At 39.3% G+C, this 23,161-nt stretch overlaps 3 protein-coding genes across 3 annotated transcripts; all 3 read right to left on the bottom strand.

Annotated features, from left to right (window-relative positions):
• Positions 1-1,282: 1,282 nt before the first annotated feature.
• Positions 1,283-4,677, bottom strand: LOC118803947 (2-oxoglutarate-Fe(II) type oxidoreductase ppzD-like). Its single transcript, XM_036564497.1, has 4 exons — positions 4,638-4,677; positions 3,408-3,553; positions 2,015-2,125; positions 1,283-1,890 (listed from the first exon to the last, which is right to left on the bottom strand). Exons 1-4 carry the CDS (start codon positions 4,675-4,677, stop codon positions 1,711-1,713), a joined length of 477 nt encoding a protein of 158 aa, XP_036420390.1. The 3' UTR covers positions 1,283-1,710.
• Positions 4,678-5,415: 738 nt separating this feature from the next.
• On the bottom strand, positions 5,416-10,998 carry LOC118803945. Its single transcript, XM_036564494.1, has 5 exons — positions 10,815-10,998; positions 8,030-8,097; positions 6,737-7,030; positions 5,796-6,086; positions 5,416-5,641 (listed from the first exon to the last, which is right to left on the bottom strand). The coding sequence occupies exons 1-5, from the start codon at positions 10,862-10,864 to the stop codon at positions 5,511-5,513; spliced, it is 834 nt and encodes a 277-aa protein (XP_036420387.1). The 5' UTR covers positions 10,865-10,998; the 3' UTR covers positions 5,416-5,510.
• Positions 10,999-18,152: 7,154 nt separating this feature from the next.
• Positions 18,153-22,644, bottom strand: LOC118803951. Its single transcript, XM_036564502.1, has 6 exons — positions 22,614-22,644; positions 21,909-21,984; positions 19,476-19,543; positions 18,907-19,206; positions 18,506-18,811; positions 18,153-18,379 (listed from the first exon to the last, which is right to left on the bottom strand). Exons 3-6 carry the CDS (start codon positions 19,534-19,536, stop codon positions 18,186-18,188), a joined length of 861 nt encoding a protein of 286 aa, XP_036420395.1. The 5' UTR covers positions 19,537-19,543; positions 21,909-21,984; positions 22,614-22,644; the 3' UTR covers positions 18,153-18,185.
• Between the last annotated feature and the right edge of the window lie 517 nt (positions 22,645-23,161).

The raw sequence follows: 23,161 nt of genomic DNA, 5'->3' as shown, positions 1-23,161 counted from the left end.
TATATATATATATACACACATATATATAATGTAATATATAATGTAATATATATATATATATATATATAATATATATATATATATATAATATATATATACACACACACACACACATACACACACAGGACCAAAGTATTGGGACACCCTTTCAAATTACTGAGTTCAGGTGTTTCAGCCACAATCATTGCTAACAGGTGTATAAAATTAAGCACACAGCCATACAGTCTCATAAGACAAACACTGGCTAGAATGTGTCATACTGAAGAGCTAGGAATCTAGGAATCTAGCATCTAGGAAGAAACAACAGCTCAGCCATGAAGCGGTAGACCACACAAACTCACAGTGTGGTGCCTCTAAGTGCTGAATTGCACAGTGTCTGTCCTCTGATGAATCACTAAAGAGTTCCAAACAGCCTCTGGAAGCAACATCAGCAAAAGAAATGCATGTTAGGAGATTCACGAAATGGGTTTCCATGGCTGAGCAGCTGCACACAAGCCTAAGATCAAAATGCCCAATGCCAGGGGATGCTCATGCAGTCTGATGGACGAGTCTGGGTTTGGCGAATGCCAGGAGAATGTTACCTGCCTGACTGCACTGTGCCAGCTGTAGAGTTTGGTGGAGGAGGGATGATGATATGGGGCTGTTTTTCAGGGGTTGGTCTAGAACCCTTAGTTCCAGTGAAGGGAAATCTTAATGACACAGCACCAAGACATTTTGGACAGTTGTACACTTCCAACTTTGTGGGAACAGTTTGGGGAAGAACCTTTTCTGTTCCAGCATGACTGAGCCCCAGTGCACAAAGCAGCTCCATAAAGGCCTGACTGGGTGAGTTTGGTGTGGAAGAACTTGACTGACCCTCACAGAGCCCTGACCTCAACCCCATCAACACCTTTGGGATGAATTAGAACAGAGATTGTGAGCCAGGACCTCTTGTCCAACATCAGTGTCTGACCTCACAAATGCTCTTCTGGATGAATGGGTGAAAATACCCACAGACACTCTCCAACATCTTGTAGGAAGCTTCCCAGAAGAGTGGAAGCTGTTACAGCAGCAAAGGGGGAGCAACTCCATATTAATGCCTAAAGATTTAGAATGGGATTCATAAAAGCTTCTGTAGGTGTGATGTATAGGTGTCCCAGTACTTTTGTCCATATAGTGTACTTGATTTTTTGGCTGTTGGTTGAAAAAACTGAAAAAAATTCAAAAGGTAGAATAAAGAAAAAGTAGGAAGTAAATTTCCAATATAAAATTAGATTTAAAAGTGAATTATAAAATCAGTATTAAAGGCACAGCAAAGGTTTCATTACAAAGAATGAAGTGAAAATGCAACCAGAAGCACATACCACATATACCATAATAGCTGCATATACCATCCCTTTTTGCTCACTAACAAGTGTAGTTCCCAGCTTAAAATCAGTTTTGACGTGCACAACGATCAGTGACATCAAAGTCTAGATGAAGATTTTTTTAGTTCCACTATGGAATCAAGTATCGGTGATGTTGCTTGTAGTTTTCATACTGTTATGATTTTTATTTTTGCACTTAGTAATAGAATTAAATTACTTCCACTCTAAATATTTGTTCAGAACTGCGTCATTTAATGTTTTAATTGACTTTTAGTAACACAAGTGTTAATGTTAAAGCAATCAGCCTTTCCAGCTGTCAAGACCACTATTCCAACTGTGGCTCAGGAGACACTGAGTAGCCAATCTAGGTTCTGCCATAAGTGTCATTGAATCTGGACTGAAGATAATCCCAAGACCTCACTGGAGGATATTTGTTCGATCCATCACAATAACTTATGATGGCGTTGTCATCCAGCTGCACAAAGAAGGTCAAACTTTGCCGTGTCCTTAAGTCACCATCAGGGGGCAGCAAAACCCTATGGACCTGAGAAGGTACACCGCAAAAAAACGGTGAAAAGTATGAATAATTTCTTTAATGATTGTATAAATAATTCAGTCAGCTTTGCTTTATTTGATTTTCTAGGTAAAGGCTCAATAGGGATATTTACAGAAGATACAAACACGTCGCTGGTCCACCTCTGCATCAAGTCTGCGATGTTGATCAGAACAGTTCCAGGAATGCTTGGAGCTGAGATAAACTCCCCTTTACGGCTCATGACCTAAAAGAAAACACACAGCAACTTACTGATTATTACTGTGAACTTACTGTACTAGGGGAGTCATACTTTTGCTCTTAAAAGAAGTAAAAGAGGTACACAACCTCTGCAAAAAACATTATAAACAACTTAATTTTTCTACAGATGTTACTGCACAGTTACTTTATATTTGATTAATTTACAACTAGAAAAAATATTAATTTTGTGATGTTTGGCAAACGTTTGAGCACTTTTCCATTTTTTTTCCCGGTCTGATGACAATTCCAGAGCATAATTAATGAAGGTAATTGATGCCTACAAAACAGAGCAAGGCTTTAAAAAGACATCAAAGCACTTCTAGCTTCCAATTTCCACTGTCTGAAATGTCATCCTGATATGCCAGTTTAGGGGAACTGTGGAAGTTATGAAAAGATCGGAAAGACCAAGAAAACTGCTTGTATGCTGACTAGAAAAGGCAAAGCAAAACCCCCATATGATAACAAAAGACCTGCAGAACAGTGTAGCTGAAAAGGAGCAGTGGTGTAACGTTGCTTGCACAAACATGATCCTTAAGGAAGAGTCATCAGAAGGAAACCTCACTTGTAACCACATCAAAAAAGTCAATGTTGAAAATATGCAAAACAACATCTAGAGAAGCCAGACTCATTTTGGAAATGAGTGCTGTGAATTGATGATGTAAAAATTCATACTTTTAATACTTTTTGACTACAATCAAGTTTGGACATTTGGACAACATTTGATGAAAAGAACATGTTGGGTGGGTGAGTCTAGTTTGCTTTGGGGTTGTGTGGAAACCAAGACTATTGCAGAACTAGAAGCATTCTGGAAGAAAAGGTGGGTAAAAATTCCTAATCCAAGAATAGAAAGACAACCAGCTGGCTACAAACAGCACTTGCAAGCCATGGTATCTGCCAAAAGGGGTTCAATATTATGCACTGTTGTCTTGATTTGATGCATTTTTTGACTCAGAAAAATTAAAGAGTGGCTGAAATTTCAGTTTATTAGAGAATTCACGGTTACAAAAGTCCACTATGTGGAACAAAAGCTGTGTTTTATGTGTCCTGCTCTAAAGTTCAAGACACAAGCTAATATGTTAGCCCACAGCTAACACACTGTCCACAAGCTAACATGCTAATGACAATACAGAAATATAATGTGCTACGCTGCAATATGGTGATAGTTCAATATTTCACCATTTTACTGTCCTAAACTCCATTAAAAGGAGGCTGTAGGAGATGTTATTCATTTGTCCTGCATTATCAGTCCTGTCACTCTGCTTTCTCACCTGCAGGCCGCCCTCGCGGCTTTGGAAGAGAAGAGTGATGCTGCCATAATCTGAGTGCTCCCCACAGCGGAGTTGATCTTCCTTCACGGTCTCTCTCTTCACTGGAGCGTAATACAGAGCACGCAGGGTACTGCCATTCTCTTCACCTTAAGAGCAACAGAAACAAATGTTAGAACCCTGTTCTCAATCTGTGTTTACCTACGTGAAGAGAAAATATGTTCCATTAGATGCCTGAACAAGTTCCAGTTAATCTAGAATTATGCAGCAGTTAGAATTCTTATGAAAAGCAAAAGCTTTAACAATATTAGTCTCACTGATTGTACTATATTACATATTATAGGGTGTAAATTTAAATACAGTATTAAAAAATTGGAAATAGTGCAGGATGTTTTAAAACTATCCACTCAGATACACTCTTTAGTCTTGTGAACAGTCTGTCAATGTTTTTCATTTTTTCATTTCTTTTTTCTAAGCCAAACTAATCTGCGTAGGATATCATTAAGGCTACACAAAATACTGAAAATCGTATCAAACCTTGACCTCAGAATTTACAGTCATATTGTACGTGAAAATGCGAGTCAAAGTCTGTGTCATTAGTGTTGAAGTCATCAAATTCGTGACCCAATTGTCAGGACTGGACAGAAGTCAGACACTCACAGATTATGAAAAGAGGTTTTAATAAAGGGCTTAGATACAAAGGGATAGTCAAAAACAGTGTGAGTCAGCAACAGCACAAAACACAAAACAGTAGTAAAGGGGCATACCAAAAGACGTAGTCAAAAAACAAATAAAGATCCAAAACAGAGAAACAGAGTCCAAAAGGGAGAGGCGAAACAAAAACAAGCTAAGGTCAAACACGGAAGGATAAACAGACATGGAACGCTTCGTGATGCTAGTAGGCTAGTCAAAACTCAGCAAAGAACAATACAACAGGGTGAGTATATATAGGCTGGGACACAGGTGAAAACAATCAATACTCAGGTGATTGAGAATGGGGGGTGGGGGGGTACATCATGTGACTCTTGTTAGAAGTCACGTGAGAGTCAGTGGCATCATGGGAAATGGAGTCATGTTCGGCTTGGGAGCCGAAGAGAAGCGTGACAGTCAGACTTCAGTCCAAGGCATTCGACTTGAGTCCACACCTCTGGAAAAAGCAACATACTAAATAGTAGTAATAAAAATTAGTAAAAAAATTAATAAAATCAGAAATTCAAATCAAGACTACAGTACACCGTGCTGGTCCTGGTGTGCAGAGCAGAGACAAGGCCATGCAGTCCAATAAACAAAAAGACACAAAAAATATTAATATACATACACAACCGTCATAAAACAATACAAAAGAAATATCTTCAGATATTCAGCATGATCAGTGCGCAGTGCTGAGCAATTACAGGAAGTTTTCTCCCTTTCAGTGGATCATGTAAAAATATGATACGAAAATAATAACAAAAGAAAAACAAAGACAAACAAGAACACCAGTGCAACAACAGTAAAGTGCAAACTGTGTGCAAAAGCTGAAGTTTACAATAAACCATCTCAGTTTAGCCAAACACTTCAGTTACACAAGTTTTAAAAACATTTTTATGATATTTGTGTTAGCGCAGAGTTCACATTATTACTGAAAACAGACTTTATCAGTAAACAGTGATTTGTTAGGTGTTGCGTCGCAGCTTAGTTTTGTATATCATTTAGCTACAGAACATGCTGCGCTAATGTAGCTAACTTAATTTATCACAATTATTAAGGCAGCAATAGAACAGCTCCAACATGCTCTCTCTAACAATGTTTACCATCTAGATATAATAGTTCAGCTGTTGTGAGTGAAGATCTGAACATTTTATAGTTTTATAGTGTTTTTAACATATTATTCTTCAACATATCCTGTTTCCACCTCTTCTTACGCTGGTTCTATTTAGGACCATAAGTTCTCTTTAGAACCCTTTTCATGCTTAAACGGTTCTTCAGATAGATGGAGAATATGTAGTATATGGTTCTGTGTAAAACCTTTTTGAAAATAGTTCTACATAGCACCAAAAAGGGTTCTGCCATTGTTACAGGGTCAAGTTTGTAAAAACAGAAGAACACTTTTTGGTTCTTCTACTGTTATTTCATCCTCCAAAGCAAAATCATCACCACTGATACCACACACACAACTACAAGTGCAATGATGGTCAAAGCAAACATCCACACTGGCACAACAGCTCCCTGATCTCTGCATGGACATGGCTGGTCATCTACAGAACAGAAGGACACACAGGTTTGTCATATAGTGAGTTTTAACTAAATATCACCATTAAAGCACACAGTGAGATTTTTTTCATCTACTCTACGCTGTTCAAGCTCAATAAAAAAAGAAAAACACTACTAAAGCAGGAAAGAAATGTATACCATGGACGGTCACTGTGTAGATGTGAATGACCTCTTCATTCCTGATGTCCATTATAATGTAATCTCCACTGTCAGATGGCTTCACCTCTCTCAGCTCAAGAGCAGTGAAGAATGCCATTTTCTGTTTATATTCAGGTTTACATTGTGTTGAGCGTCCATCCACTGTACATATCTGACCACTGGATGGTCCAGCTACATCAGTGCTGTTATAAATCACCTCCACTGGATCTAATATGTCCAACTTCAGCACCAGAGATTCACCACGCTTTATTTGAACGGGAGTATTCAAGGCTGAAGAGACAAAACAAACAGAAACTTGATGAATTGTGTGCAAATCAAACCACTGAGCAAAGGTTAAAAGTTAATTAATTTAATTTACAGTAAACTTGATCATTTTCAGGAAATTTTGTGAGGAGATTAGATGGAAGATAATCCGTGTGCAGAAGAAAAGAGAAAAAACAGGAGTTTCCAAATCTGGAGTTCATAAACTGATTAAAATCTCCAGAGAAAACGTCTCTCCTAACAACCACCTGGAAGAGCTGGTCGACCCCAAAACTGCCCCCATCAGATAAACAGCACTTAAAGCTTTCATCTCTGAGAGAGAGGAGAAAATCAAGCTGATCAGATCTGAAAACATCCACAGGTGTTTCTGTCCATCCTTCCACTGTGAGAAGACGACTCAGCGCTGTGGGTCTGAAAGGATGTGTAGCTGATCAAGAAGAACCTCACTGAGAAAAGGAGACGGACACATCAAACAAAGAAGCTGAACAATGGACTGACCACCCCAGAGTCCAGACCTCAACACCACTGAATGTGTTTGATTACTTCAGAAAATGATCAACCAGCTTCTAAGACTGAACTTTGGAGGTGTGTCTGCAGATTCTTTGAGTACTGAACGCCAGTCTTCTGAAAAGTGGTCATTGAGTAAAACATACACTTACGCTCAATCTGTAGACGCACATCACAGACGTCTTTACCATCACAGTCACACGTGTACCAGCCTCTCTTAGTGAAATCAGCTTCAATGATGGTGAGAGAGAGATTCCCCTTCAGGTACTGATCATGGATCATCTGATATCCCTCCTTCACTGATCTGCATGAAGTCTGATCACACTCAGCCAGAGTATCAGTGGGTTTAGTGAACACAGTCCATCTGACCAAACCAGAGCATCTCTCAGAGCAGGACAGAGTAGCAGAGTCATGAAGATTCACCTTCACTGGAGAATTAGCTGACACTGAAAGAGAGAGAAAGATAAATGGGTAAAACTGAATCTCAATAAAGTAAAAAAAAAAAAATAGCCAAAAATAAGAAAAGCTCTTAATTTTTTAGAAGAGTAAATGTCTAAATGTCATTATCAGGTTGCAGGTTCTGGCATATTTTAATAGATCAGTATTGGTGATATTAAGCCTCATCTAATGATGATCCTCTTTATGGATATGCTACCCAATTGTGCTCTATAAACATTGCTGTTGTAGAAGTAATACATCCAGTTCTAAAACACTGTTAGAGATTAACAGAACTTTATGAAATTGATTTGAGGAGTGTGTTAGCTTTGGGGATCTGGAGCCCTCTCTGGTGGAAATGTGTAACTGCACAAAACATGTGGAAGAACATTTAGTAGCGTAGGTTATTCTTTGGTCCCCTTCCCCAAGTGGATAAATCTCATGACTGAAAGAGAACAAAGTCTAAACTTGGTGAAGGAGCGTCTTCTGAGGATGTAAGTGAATTATCTACTATTGTCATCACATCATCAATATAATGTTCATTTTGAGATAATTTGAGACCTAAACATCGAGCCGGACCTTCTTTTTGAGTCTGTGCATTACATTAATACATAAAGACGTACAGCGTTGTGTGAAAAACCCAATGCCTTTGACATTTAAATGATTATTTCAGGCTTTACAGGGCGATTCACAGCAGTGCACTCACCATATTTTAGCCTGTTTATATTCTCCTCAGTCAGTAATGACACTTCTTTCAGTTTTACATAGTGAAGTTTTAATAAACTGCAACAGATATACTGTATACTGTCTAAGGCACTTTGTTTTTTATAATGTTCTAATATTCATTTAATGTAAATTGTGGGTAACAGTTGCATTCTTGTAAATTTTCACACTACAAACATCAAATGTATGGTAAATGGATATTGGCCTCAAATTTCGGTTATTGTTATCCTTGATTACTAATAAAAAAAAACATATCAGTCAACAACTACTGTGCAGTACGTACTCACCAGTAGTGCATATAGTGGTCAGTAAGATCAGAACAGAGAGAGCAGAACTGCAGGACTGCAGGACTGACCTACAGATACACACACACACACACACACACACACACACTATCAGTTCTATTTTGTTATGGAGTATTGATTACTGTGGACAAAAACACTGATGTGTTTCCCTTTACGTACACACCAACAGAGAATACTGATAGTATGTTAGCAGGCTATATACATTAGTGTTTTTATTGGCATAGCAGTGGTCATCATTGGCTGAGATCTGCTAAGTGTAGAGCATTATATTATTCACTACACTGAGCTTTTCTGCATGTTGAAAAGAACTATTCACTACCTGTGTTCATACTAAACATTCATCAGCAATGATTTTTTCATTACTAACAAATTCCTCAACCTTTTCACAATGATGTTCCAGAAAGCGGTTCACCCATAAGGAGTTCCTTTAGCATCTGCAGTTCCAGAATGTCACACAGCATCAGCTATACACTGTCTGCAGAACAGTACTGAGAATCATCGGGCGATACGTGCACTCAGATCATAACCAGATCATGGATCCTGTGGGTTTTTTAATGACATGGTAACACTTCATGAATTCTTGTACTCACTGGAACTGAAAAATACATTGTTGCGGTCACGCTAAAAATATTGTAGCTCCAATTTTTCTACATAATTTGAAAACTCCACTTACCCTTTGCATTATGTTAAAATTTCTGAGGAATGGATACTGAGACAGCATTGGTTCATGTCGTGAATAACCTCAGGCTCAGCACTGATGCACAAAATCCTTCTACTCTGGTCTTGTTGGATCATAGTGCAACTTTTGACTCCGTTGATCATATGATTCTAATCCACAGTCTTGAATTCTGAATAGGCTTCTCAGGCACAGTTTTAGAATGGTCTAAATCATATTTAGGTAATAGACAGTTCTTGGTTTCACTGGGAAATCATTCATCAAAAAAAGAAAATTTCTTATGGAGTCACTCAAGGTTCAGTTTTAGGGCTTTTGCTTTTCTCTTTGTCCAGTCAAAGTTTATTTATATAGCGGTTTTTACAGCAGCTGTTGTCACAAAGCAGCTTTATAGAAAAGTCTGGGTCCGAGCCCCCATGAGCGTCACCAATGGCGACAGTGGCAAGGAAAAACTACCTAAGAGCAAGAGGAAGAAACACTGAGAGGAACCAAGACTCAAAAGGGGAAGCGTTAGTATTAAATATTAGAATACAAAACGAGGAAAACAGGTGGAGCAACAGTAATAATTATGGAGTTTGAGTTCATGCAGCAGCAGCAGGAGGGTCAGTTCATGCAGGTGAGGTTTGCACAGCTTTGTACAGCATGAAACTCCATGGTGGTCAAAACAGTGCAGATCAGCAAACAGAGGTGGAGCTCTGGTGACTCTAGCAGCTCTAGTGGCTCCCATGTGGCGACTTAGGCCAGAGTTAATAGTGCAAAACTGATATTAGTAAAATTCTTGTGCAAACAGAAAAGTTTTGAGTCTAGTTTTAAATGTAGAGAGTGTGTCTGAGTGTAGAGAGTGTGTCTGAGTCCCGAACAGAGGTCAGGAGATGATTCCACAGCTTTGGGGCTATGTAAGAAAATGGTTTTTCTAGTTCTTGGAACCGTCAGAAGGCCGTTACTAAGATACTGCAGGGCCATTTAACGATGTATATGTTAAGAGAAGGATCTTATACTCTACACCAAATTTATCAGGTATCCAGTGTAATGGAAAAGGTAACATTGTACACGTTACCTCTAGGTGATGTCATTAGGAAAGATAATATTAATTTTCATAGCTATGCTGATGTTACGTATACATTTCTGTTGCTTCTGAAAATGTATGGAGGGGTTTGGGTTGGGGTGTGTTCGAGAGTGGTCACCATGGAGAGGGAGCCTATGGCTTTTGATGACCTCCCTGGTAATCGCTGTGAAGTGTGCCTTTCTGCTTGGTGTCAATAAAAGATCACTATTCATAATGGCCAGATGTTGTGCTTTGAATGCTGGTACACTGGTCAACCAGTATGACCATGCTGGGTGACCAGTTAAACCAACCACAGACCAGGATAAACCAGCATGTAATTCATTTTGGTCTGAGCAGTTTTTAGCAGGGGTAACAGATCTTCAGTACTCGTCTGTTTCTGGGTTTAACTTTACACAGTAATTGCGAACTGCTGAATGACACTGTGGGGTACAGAGAACATTCAGAGCTGAATGTCAACACCTTCATTAAAAACAATGCTGTCACATTTTGAATGTGAATCTGGTGTGTGGTGATCATAAGTATAAAAATCATTTATATTAATACAGATTTGAAGTTTAATGATTTCTATCAGTGTCTCAATGTGGATCAGTGAGCCCCCCTTAATGCTGAATCAAAAAGAAAGAGTTGACTCAGACAGACTTCCAAGTAGCAGCGACTCACACAGCTTTCATTTTCATTTTCTTAGTGTTTATGAATGCAGATATTTACAAAGGAGCAGAATAATATATGAGAAAACTGTACAGAACACAAAAGAAAACAGCTGCAGTCAGCCAGCCAAAAAACAGGCTTTATCACAAAGACCCAGACATTCAGACTGTCCCACTGGGCTGTCTGCCTCTTTTAAAAAGACAAAGCGCCGTCCCTCCAAAGCCTCACTAAATTATTCATAATCAAAAATAAAAGAACAACAAAAGCCCACAAATCCACAAACAATATAATCATTTAAACATTACAAATGATTTCCAAGATTGTAGTGCATTATAAACACACAGAACAATGTCAAACAGGACAACTTTACAAACCCTCACCTCCGCTCCCACCCAAAGCAGCAGGCTGCCCCTCTGTAACAGAGCTGCATGGTATAGTCACCTCTGATTCTCAGGAACTACTCGGAAAAGAACTGAAGATGAAAAGCAGAGGGGCTTCAGACTCACTGCTTAACCCACACTCAAGCACACCCCTGAAATGAAGTAGCCCCGAAAATCCAGACAAGGCAAGGTCAGACGACCCTCTGGTCACAGCTCAGTTGCTATTTTAAACATATGAAGCTATATTCAGCTCAGTTAAATACTCCCTGTGTACTCACTGTGCTGCAATCGTTGATCTCCAGAGAGGTTATTAACACAGAGTGGGGATTGCGAGATCTCAGTCTTCTGAAAGCTGGACTGTAGTGAACACTCTCCACACAGAGGGTCTCAGACTTTACAGAGAAGGAGAAACACACGCTCTGTTCACCCTTATAATAATTTTCATGTAAGTAATGTTGTAAGAGGAGTGAAGTGTTGCTGCTGTCCCATAGCACACTTATGTGGTGGGGACAGAATTCCTTGGTATACTTAGTACATTTGCTACAATGTGTTTCAAGTTTATTTCAATGTGGCAACACTGAGAGACTTTCTGCTCATTTCTCAACAGCATGGCTGCAGTTCAGTCCTGCCATTGAAAACGTGAAGCATTATGAAGTGCAAAAAAAGTCAGAGAAGGCCCCGGTCGTTTGCAGAGCTGAGGACTCACTCAGGGTGGCCTGACATCATATTAAACCCTATGGATTAAGAGTGGGATGTCACTCAGGTTCATATGTGCGTGAAGGCAGAAGAGCGAATACTTTTGGCAATATAGTGTAGATTATCTCTAATTCAGATACTCTGAGCAAGTGAGTTCTAACATTCTTTCAAGCAGTTTTTTACCACCTCTTTCTGCGCAGGAGCATTAGCTTTCCTGTAGCATGGCTAAAAGACTGGACTGAGATCTTTCACAGGTTTACTGCACTGTTCTTAACAGACCTCTCTCTCCCTCCTTCTGCAGTTCCTCCTTCTTCAGCTCTGTCTTCAGTGAAGGTGAATCTTCATTTCACTTTCTAAACTACAGCAGTGTCTCCTCAGTTCCCAAACGCGTTGTTGACGCTTTTAACGAGTGTTGTTAAAAGAAGAGGTGATGAAACACAGTGGTAAACAGGCCCCCGTCCCAACTTTTTTGGAAAGTGTTGTTGGCATCAAACTCAACAAGGGCATATATTTTTCAAAAAACAATGAAATTTCTCAGTTTCAACATTTGTAGTATGATTTGCACATCATTGCATTATTTACTTGTTTTAATTGACATTCTGCACAGCGTCCCAACATTTTTGTAAACGGGGTTGTAGAAATCCAGTTTGATTACATATTATAGGTGTTGCAGTTGAGACTGTTATAGGCAAGTCCAAGTGAAGACCAAGGCTAGAGGTTGAGTCTGGGTCAAGACTGAGACCAGATTAATATTTTATTCAAAATATATTAATAAAAAGAAGAAAATGGAAAAACTGAAATTCATTTGTAGTTTATTGTACGTTTATTATCATTCAATACATTAACAACTATTATAAATTTTGTAAAATATAACATTACATAATACATTATATACCCTAAAAATACTACTAAATATTATTATATTATAGCTTTAGTCTGTTGCATTATATTGTAACTTTTGGAAGCAAATGGTATTGAAGTTGTTCTCTGTTCTTCTTCTCTAAAACCTATTCAGAATCACCAAATAGAGTCCACTTTATTCTTAAATTAAATGGAGTTATGAAATAACTGAAGTGTGGGAGGAAGTATGTGCCTGAAACCCCTCCTCCTTCCTATCTACGGACTTATATATTCACATCTTCACCTTCGATTTTCTGTAATGAAGTTCTCACACCACTTTCTGGCCTTCTAGCTACAGGCAGAAGCTGCCCAGAACTCCAGCCCAAGTTCTCAGAGTTCTCCCCCACCCTCAATCAGTCTTCCCTCATACTACCACCACCATGTTGAGGACACAGTCTGAGCTCACAAAAACATAGTAATAGTTATTGACTAGACACAAGACCAAGTCCAAATGATATCAAGACTGAGTCCAAATGATGTCGAGACCGAGACGAGACCCAAGTCCAAATGATGCCAACACTTAGTCCAAACGATGTTGAGACTGAGATAAGACCTGAGTCAAAATGATGTCAAGACTGAATCCTAATGATATCAAGCCCGAGACAAGACCCAGTCCAGAAAATGTCCAGACCAGTCCAAATGATGTTGAGACTTAGAAGAGATTGAGTCCAAATAATGTTGAGTACCGAGATGAGACTTGATGAAGGCAAGACCAAGACAAGCTAATTTATGCTCCTGAGACCAAGACCAGACTTGAGTACTATAACACTACCCATTCCAATGGCAGTTTTTTCACTGATTGGATAGATCTGCATGTTGTTGTCATTCTCATGTGAGACTGAAGGCTCTGCTTCAAGTGGTAGACATTTTTTGAGAAGCCAGTATGCCCCTGTTTTTCTCATGTCAGATGGGAAGTCAAGTGAGACATGGAGTTTGGAGAAATTTAGGATTTTTAATAAAAATTAAAAACAAACAATAGAAGTGAAGCATTATGGGATATTTGACAGTATGTCATTTGAAATGAGACGAGGGATGAAGCAAAGCAGGTGGACGTGTTTCAGACTGTTCAGAGTGCAGAGTGAGCGGTCAGAAGACTTTAATTTTAGACTATTATCAGCAAAACTTCATGTATGGACCAATCAAGTCAAACCAATCAGAAACAACCAAACACCCATGTGCTGTGACATCACAACCATGACTACATGATAGTCTGGAGCAGAAAAAGAGGAAGTTGGGGGCTGAAAATATCAGACCTGGAGCTTCATTTACAGAAAACAGTCCCAGTTTAAGTCACAGTCTCTGTAATAGAGCAGTGATAGTTGTGCAGAACGACTGCAGTTCTATCAGACTGGTGTAGGTGGAGTTTGTGTGTGAAAACGGAGATTTAAACTGGATTTAAAGTGAATTATCCTGTTTTATTTTCATCAGCCTGCAGCTCCACGTTTCTCCTGCAGGTGGTGGTACATTCTATTTCATATGTAAGCAGTTCACTGTGAGTTACACTTACAGAGCACAGGCTGTACAAATGCCTTATTATCTAAACATTATTATTATTATTATTATTATTGTTATTATTATTAGAGAGGTGAATATGGATGATGAGTTGCTGTATCTGGAGGTGAAGATGAACTATTGATTCACAGAGAAGAGCTCTGCAGATACACATGGAATAACTTTCACTTTATCTCCTTAGGACCACCGGTGGTTCCAAAACGCACTTCGTCATATTCTTCATAACTTTCATATTTCATAAGCTACATTCTAAAGGTGGGGGTCGTATGAGGCTGTAACTGTCTTCAGTCAAATAGATGGGTGATGTAATTTTAAACCCTTATAATAAAAGAAGCTGAACTCAGTTTTTTTCTACTGAAAGTCGACCCATTTTTCCACAAATCTGAGCTGTAAACTATAAACAGATGGCGTCTCTTCAGTGATCTGCTCTGTAAAAATTATTTTTATAAAATAATACAAAGAGCGTCTAAGATTTTTGGCTTTCAGCAGTAAATTGTAAGCATATAGCAATATGTGTATCATAAAACACATGTTCTGATAATTTGAGGGGAGCTTTAAAAATAAATAAATAAATAAAATAAAAACGTACATGTATTGTTATTTTGCAGTTACTGAATAGTTTGCCTTATGATTTACATATACAAAATACACCCTGACCAATAAGAGGTTAACTCACTGTAAACAGCATCTGATTCTCAGATACACGAAAGCTAAACTAAACGCTGTAAAAGAAGAAATAAAAACGAAAAAACAATAAAGATCATCTTTATTTCAGATTTTCAACAGTTTCATCATGAAGTACCCAAACCTGTACAGCAGAGGGCGCTACAAACTGAACCTGCTTCCCAAACTGCAGACTGACACAGTCAACAGGAAATACTTACTGCTCTGTGGTAAATAATAAAATAACACATTTACAAAGTGTGTTTAGTGAAGGAGTGTTGTGTGTGAGTTGCAGAGGTAGGATGAGGTGGACAGTAACTTTTAATGATGTCATTCAATTTAATCATGAACATTTTTCATACAATTACTTCAGCTTATTACTAATAACGTACTTAATTTAGCTATTTTAATGTTTAATAACTGTTCCAGTCTGAAAAAGAGGCTGTTCTGAACAGCTAAACTGCTCCTGCAACCTCTTTATGTCTGTTTTTAATGGAACCCAGACTGTTAAGAAGACTTTGGCCTCAATAAGGTGAACAAACTTCAATCCTCTACGAATAATCCTCATCTCTCTCTCTCTCTCTCGCTCTCTCTCTCTCTCTCTCTCTCTCTTCTCCACTGAGTGAGAATCAGCGAAAGATCTAATTTAACCTTTCCAGCTTTATCCAGAGCCTTAATTACCCAGAAGAGGAACATTTTAATGATCTGATTTTCCACAGTGGCGACTTAGTGGTGGAGAGTTTTTCCCTCTTTGTTATTTTATGATAAAACATTCTCTTTGGTTTATACGTCATATCTTAGCAGTGTTGGACATTATTACACTGTAAAGCACACAGGCCTTAAAACTCTAAGCTAATTTAGTAAATGTACGCTAACTTTCACTGCTAGCCCAGCCAGTAAACCCAGATAAATACATCTGTTCAATTAAAAATGATGTAAATAACACGCTGCATCTTTGTTATTGTGGCCTCTAATGATAAATATGTAGACTATGAGTCTGTATCTCAAAATGAATGAACTTTTCCAATCAGATCTCCTGGCTTTCTGCCAAACAGACTACAGAGAATTTCTTCAGATCATTCAGGGAATCCAGAGAAACTCCAGACAGCACTGCATTAAAACAGCATGATTTAGTGAGGAGTATTGGTGTCCATATAAGGGGTGAACTGAACGTCTATGAAGCACCGTTAATGCTGAGGATATCTACACACTTTGGAGCAGCACATGCTGCTTTTCAGTCTTCCCCTGCTGGTTTCAGACGCTATAAAACCCCCCAGCTCAGCCTTTTCTGTACGAAATCCTCCAGAACCCCATCTGCACTGGGTGCTGCACCACTGTCACACATGCATGCACTGCATCATGTTTTAAAGGCATCATAAACGATTTACTGAAATGACCTGGTGCTAAATCATCATCTGGAATTAATATTAATATTTATTTATTTATTTATTTACTTTTTATAATCCTTCTACTTGACTGTTTGTTTATTTAATGTTTGTCTAATCTTTAATGTTAAAGTTTATTAATTTGGCTTATTGTCTAGGTTTTATTGTACTTTCCCCCTTTAATTAAGTCTTATTTGTTCAGATTATCTTGTTTGATTTTATTGTAGTGCGTTTTTTAGTTTAACCTTATTTTAGTTTAACCTGATTAAGTTTATTTTGATTTCAATCCCTTTAAGCTGTAAATGCTCAGCTGCACTGAAAATGAGTCACTCTCAGTGTACTTTGGAATGAAAGTAAAGCGAATCAAACACACACACACACACACACACACACACACACTCACACACACACACTCACACACACACACACACTCACACAGACGTAATTTCACATTCAGAGATCATGATGTTAAAACTGTCCTCCTTCAGTTCATTCACACTGACAGAACCCAATAACTGTCTATTTTATTTCCACTTCATCCTCCGTGCTCACTGGTGCACTCGTTCAAAATCAACATTCAATTTTACACAAACACACAAACACTAACAACAACAACAACAACAATAATAATCCTGTAAATCTTGTAAAATCTATGATCATCAGTGGTTCAGATTTATAGAGCACAGTGAAGATTAAACTCTGAAATAGACCCAGTGGTGACCCTGACCTGTTTGGATCAAGGTCAGAGCTCCTGTCACTCCAGAACAGTGGACCAATAGACACACCTCCTTCTAAGACCCGCCCACCTGTAAAATACCTCACAAATCAATCAGATTGATCAGTAAAGAACCTGTACAGCCTTTTCTAGTGTTTATATTCTCTGCTTATTTAATGTGTTTTTAATGTTTCTGTAAAGGAAACCAGGATTTATATCACACAGCAGAGCACAGCTACAAACACTCACACAGACATTCACTATTATAAACCTTCATTTTATTATAATAGAAAATACACATTTATATACACAGACACTTTATTTCACATTGCAATACAACATATATACATCCTGAACATCTAATGGTCTGTGTTCTGTTTGTAAACATACCTGAGTCAGGTGAGCAACATTACGGCCTCCATCACCTGAATTAACACTGTTTACAGCAGAACTGAATAAAAACATGGACTGAAAACTCCTGATTTCTTCAGTGGGAACATTCAGAATAACAGTGCAAACAATATAGAGTAAAACAAATTAGGATATAAAATAATAATCCTGAACAAACAGTGAGTTAACGCCATATTTGAGATGGATCAACAAGCTTTTTCACCAGAAATGTTTGATCATTTTTGGTTCATTCATCATGAAATTTTGTAAAGAGCAGCTGCCATTTTCAAACTCTGTGAAGAAAAAAAATGAATCTGTCCAAACACTGAGAGAAAACAGCTTCATTCACCTCAGACCTCCAAACAATCAACACCAACACAACAAAGCAGAACCTGGACCTGTAGAGCTTTAGCGTGAACCTCATCACCTACTGAGCCACCTCAGTTACAGACTGAGATTAATCTGAACCAGTGTGGACTTTACCTGACCTCCCACTGTCTCTGCTGACCACAAGTCCACTGTAAACAAAGAGTTCATTATGTTACACTCCTTCGGGCCACTTTATCAGAAACCCCTCTCCTGTAGCTCCACCTTGCTGGTGTACAGTTAGAGACTGAAGAGCTTCTGTAGATGTACAGTGTGAGTTAGCCATCCTTTAGTCCTTCATCAATGGTCTGTTTCTGACCACAGAGCTCCTCTCGTTGAAGTGACAAAAGGACCACCCCCAAACATCCAACTGAGCTCAGATTCTCAGTGAGAGAAACACAGACCGGTACTAATACTGTAACTACTGAATGTGCTGGAAGGGTTCAGACAACGATCTCAGATCTCAGAGGACACAGATCACACTACGTCATCAAAAAATCAATCTGCATCACTGTTTTTCACGTTCGTCTTTCAGTGATAAGCTACCTTTTTCACCTCATCCAAGCATAAAAACCTTTCGCCATATTTTGACCTTAATTTCTCACTTTTCCATCTGTGTTTTTAATGAGCTTTTCCAAAATTGACCTAAAAGAGGTGGATGGAAAACCCTCTAAAGAGAGAGAGAGAGCAAGAAAGATGAAACAGAAAAAAAAAGGAAGATGGTTTTGTGAAGATCACTCAGAGTCACTGGTGTCCATTCAGATAAAGTATCAGTCTTTCAATCTTCATCCAGAGCTGCTGAATTTCTCTCCTCAGCTGCACATTCACCACCACTAACACCACAATCACAGCTACAAGTACAGCCACCAGTACAATCAGTACAGTGACCCACACTGGAACAGCAGCTCCTCTATCTGTGTCCAGATCTGGATGGTCATCTACAAAACACACACACAGGTTTGAAATACAGTGAGTTTAACTAAACACCATCATTAAAGCTCAGCAGCAGATTCCTGATCAGTGAACTCTGATTGGACAGACAGAGAACTTGTAATAACACATACTCTTCACTTTATCATCTCCACCTGCTGACCCCACGGTCACTGTGTAGATGTGAATGGCCTCTTCATTCTTTTTGTCCATTACTGTATAAACTCCACTGTCAGATGGAGTCACTCCTCTCAGCTGAAGAGCAGTCGACACTCTTTGCTTATATTCAGGTTTACACTGTAGTGATTGTCCATCCACTGTACAGATCTGACCACTGGATGGTCCAGCTGCACCTTTATAAATCACCTCCACCTCCTCTGGTATCTCCAACTCCAGGACCAGAGATTCACCAGGGTTTATTTGAAGTGAAGTGTTTAACACTGAGGAGAAAAATATATCTGATATGAATCTCAGCATCTAAATCACTGGAGTTCTGTCAGTAACGGTCAGTTGAAAAAAACTGATGGACACTTACGCTCAATCTGAAGACGCACATCACAGAGATCTTTACCATCACAGTCACTCGTGTACCAGCCTCTCTTACTGTAATCAGCATCAGTGATGGTGAGAGAGAGAACTCCCTTCAGGTACTGATCATGGATCATCTGATATCCCTCCTTCACTGATCTACATGAAGTCTGATTACACTCAGCCAGAGTATCACTGCGTTTATGGAACTTAGTCCATCTGACCAAACCAGAACATCTCCCAGAGCAAGACAGAGTAGCAGAGTCATGAAGATTCACCTTCACTGGAGGATTAACTGACAATATCTCTGAAAGAGAAATGAAGACCAAAGGGATAAAAATGAGGATAAAACAATAACCGTCCAACTTCAACACAAGTTTCTGCTGATAGAAGAGCAGATTTTAACTGTCACCATCAAACAGAAGATTTAAAATGCAGCATTTTTAAGAACTATTTTAAAATGAAGGTAAGTGAAGATAAATTATGTATAATATATATTATGGATAATATAATATTACCCATATAATATAAATGATAATACACTGTTTAAAACAGTAGAGACAGTGCAGTTCTTACCAGTAATGAATGTAGAGATCAGTAAGATCAGGATACAGAGAGCAGAACTGCAGGACTGCATGACTGACCTACAGACACACACACACCATCAGTACTGACCAGGAGAGGAGAGAGAGAAGAGAGAAAGAGAGAACAGAACTGACCTACAGACACACACACACACACACACACACACACACACACACACACACACACACACACCAGCAGTACTGATCAGGAGAGGAGAGAGAGAAGAGAGAAAGAGAGAACAGAACTGACCTACAGACACACCATCGGTACTGACCAGGAGAGGAGAGAGAGAAGACAGAAAGAGAGAACAGAACTGACCTACAGACACACACCATCAGTACTGACCAGGAGAGGAGAGAGAGAAGAGAGAAAGAGAGAACAGAACTGACCTACAGACACAAACACACCATCAGTACTGACCAGGAGAGGAGAGAGAGAAGAGAGAAAGAGAGAACAGAACTGACCTACAGACACACTCTACATCTGATCACACCAAACTGTCTGTGAAGTTTAAATGGTCAGATTTGACCACACGCTGTAATCAATAAACAACACTGTCCTGCAGGCTACCGGCTCTGAATGAGCTCATCAGCTACGTTTAGGTGGCAGTAATAAAAGCAGTCCAGTGAAAATCACTAATAAACAAGCAGCATTCAGGATAGTAAAATATGATGTGACCAATGGCGTTCCTCTAGCGCTTTAGCCCCGCCCACTCTCAGCAGTCAGAATAATCCAGTGTGCTGGTGTAGTAGAGATGAAGGAGGATTCAGGCTGAAGTCTTATTTTCTGTTTTATCTGATTTTCTCTGTCATGTTGAGATTAAACACTGAACATAACCGGTTTCTGTTTGCCGGTAACAACAGTGGTGCAGTGCGCAGACACTGATAAGAGAAAAGGGGACCTCGACATGGTGACATACTAATATCTTAATCATATTACAGTCAGAACTCAAACAGCGCATCACTGTCTGCTTTTCAGCTCCTTCTGTTTATGATAACCACACTAGAAGACCCTGAGAAGACTTCTGAAAGTCTGACTCCCTCTCACACCTAAAGACAGTGTCACGGCTTTTAGTCACAGACTGTGATTTAGCAAAGACTGTGAATCTTGCAGTGTCACTGTTTACAAGACTGCAACTAGAGTTTTGGATCTGTGGATTAGAGCTTGGGGATCTGCCCTGAGTGAGTACATGGTGGCTGTTAGTCAAAGGAAAGTATATGGCTTGTCTTATGGGCAAAAATGAATGGATGTGAATGGGAGGAACGAGGAATGAGAAAATGAGACATAGAGGAGTGCGGGTCCGTGTGGCTGTAGAGTTTGAGGACCTGCCCTGAATGACCACATGCAGTTTGGTGGCTGTCGGGCAAAGAAAATAATGGGGCTTCTGTGGGGGAGCAGAATGAATGGGAGTCTATAGGAGAAATGAGGGATAAGAAAAACAGACAAACAGATGAGTGCAGGTCAGAACAACACTGAATTCATGCTTGGGTGCCTCTGAGATAGTATATGTGGAGCAGAGTATTTCGGTCGAGCAGAAGTACAGCAGATGGACATACAATTTTTTTTTCCTATGGAAAAAAATTCTTAAACTAACAAAACCATCCAAAAAGTTGTTTACAAAGCACACCATTCCCAATTAGACTGAACATTCTGGAGTTGGAACAGTGTCGAGATCTAGAAAACTGCAGAGTGAGTTAGCGCACAAAGAAGAAGAAAAAGAAAAAGAAGAAAATGAAGAATATAATAATAGTGTTCTGTGTTGCTTTGCTAATTATTGTTATTTCTATTTTTATTCTTATTATTGGTATTATAGATGATCGTGATAGTAGTTTTGGTTGGTTTAGCTGAAAGTTAACTGTTTTATTCACATTGTTAAACTGTTACTGTCAGATTTACTCTCTCTCACTCTCTCAGAAAAGAAAGTATGACGCTGTCACTGGGCCAGTACCAGTCTTGTTACCGGGCCAGTACCAGTCTTGTCACTGGGGCAGTACCTGCACAAAAATATAGCTCCACAGCAGCTTTTCTCTGACTGTAGATGACGTGAGTTTGAACTTACAGATAAACGAAAGATGAAACCGATGAATCACAGAACGGTCTGTGAAGTCTGTGTGAGCTCATTTCACTACTTGTATGAGAAACACAGGACCTTATTCCCGTCAGTAACACTTTTAATGCTGATTTACAGGGAATTAGAACCACGAGATCAGCCTCCTGATGATGATCAGATCTGCATCTCTAGATCTCAACTCTTAAAGCTGTGAGTGTGGAATGAGTCAGATATATAAACTGTTTCTGTCTCTTCTTCTCCTGATGATGATCAGATCTGCATCTCTGATATGTTTAATAATATCACTCTTAAAGCTGTGAGTGTGGAAGGAGTCAGATATATAATCTGTTTCTGTCTCTTCAGTCAGGACTGACCTGTAACGCCTCAGCTGAAGGAGCTCTCAACAGGAAAGAACAGAGCAACAGGAAAGTCCTGATTCACACACCTCCTCTGTGTAAACAGAACAGCAGGATTACATGCTTTAACTGAGCCCTTTTACTAAAACACCAATAATCACATTATTATAACTATAATTTAAAGAAATGACATTAGTGAAAAGAGAGAGAGAGACAGAAAGAGAGAGATGGAAAGAGAGAGGAGGTGGGGTGTGGGTGTGAAAATGACATTTTGTGCGTTTTCCATGTTGCTGTTGTTAAAAGTTTAAATATATGTCGAAGAGGCGTTTAGTTGTGGGAGCTCCGCCCACTCTGCACAAGCATGTTCTGACTGCTGGACGGAACTTTTTAATCTCTGTGGATGTCAGTCTTTATCTTACAGAGTCTGTGTGTGTTTATGGTCTTTATCTGGTTAATGTTCTCTCCTCTGGTCTCTTTATAAACTCTGTGGATGTCAGAGTCTTTATCTTACAGAGTCTGTGTGTGTTTATGGTCTTTATCTGGTCAATATTTTCTCTGGTCACTCTGTTAGTTCAGTATCAGCTCCACTCAGAGGTGAAGAGTCTGTGTAATTAAGATGATGTGATAAAATCCTCTACAGTTCAGACTTTCAGAGCAGACAGACTTAAACCGCTGATTCAATCAGAATAATCGATCAGTAAAGTCTTCATCAATCACACTCACCGCTAGGCTCCTCAGCAGATCTGCTCCTCTCTTCTTCTCTCTGTTCCTCTCCTCTCCTCCTGTCCTGCTACAGTGACTGAAGCTGCTTTCACACTGAACCCGACAGATTCACTGCTGCGCTTTTTGATTTGATACATACCTGTGAAAGCTCAGAGCGGCCAATAGGAGAGCAGTAGGTGTGTCTGGTGCTTCCAGTTGCTACCCGATAGGCTACAGAGTGAGAGAGCACCGCCCACCTTTGCAACCAGTTTTTACATGTCACACACTTCACCGATCTGCAGTTTTGCTCTGTGGGTTTGTGTTGTTGAACTTTGTAGTTGAGTGTTGTTGCTCTTAGACGCTGAGATGAGTAATTTGGTGAGGAGTTTTCAGAGTCTCAACCTCATAGTGGGTGTGGCTATAATTAAGAAGAGTACAATAATAGCATAACTGACCGTATAAGACTCTGATATGTATTCTACAAATGTGTGGAAGAGAAAGCAGCACACAGATCAATGCTGATTTAACTTGGTCTCTCAGTCTTCAGGCTGCCTTAAGTGTTTAATTAT

Source organism: Colossoma macropomum, unplaced genomic scaffold, assembly GCF_904425465.1.
Source record: "Colossoma macropomum unplaced genomic scaffold, Colossoma_macropomum, whole genome shotgun sequence".
NCBI classification, from domain to species: domain Eukaryota; kingdom Metazoa; phylum Chordata; class Actinopteri; order Characiformes; family Serrasalmidae; genus Colossoma; species Colossoma macropomum.
The sequence above is the reverse complement of the archived record's forward strand: the minus strand, read 5'-3'. Positions and strand labels throughout refer to the sequence as shown.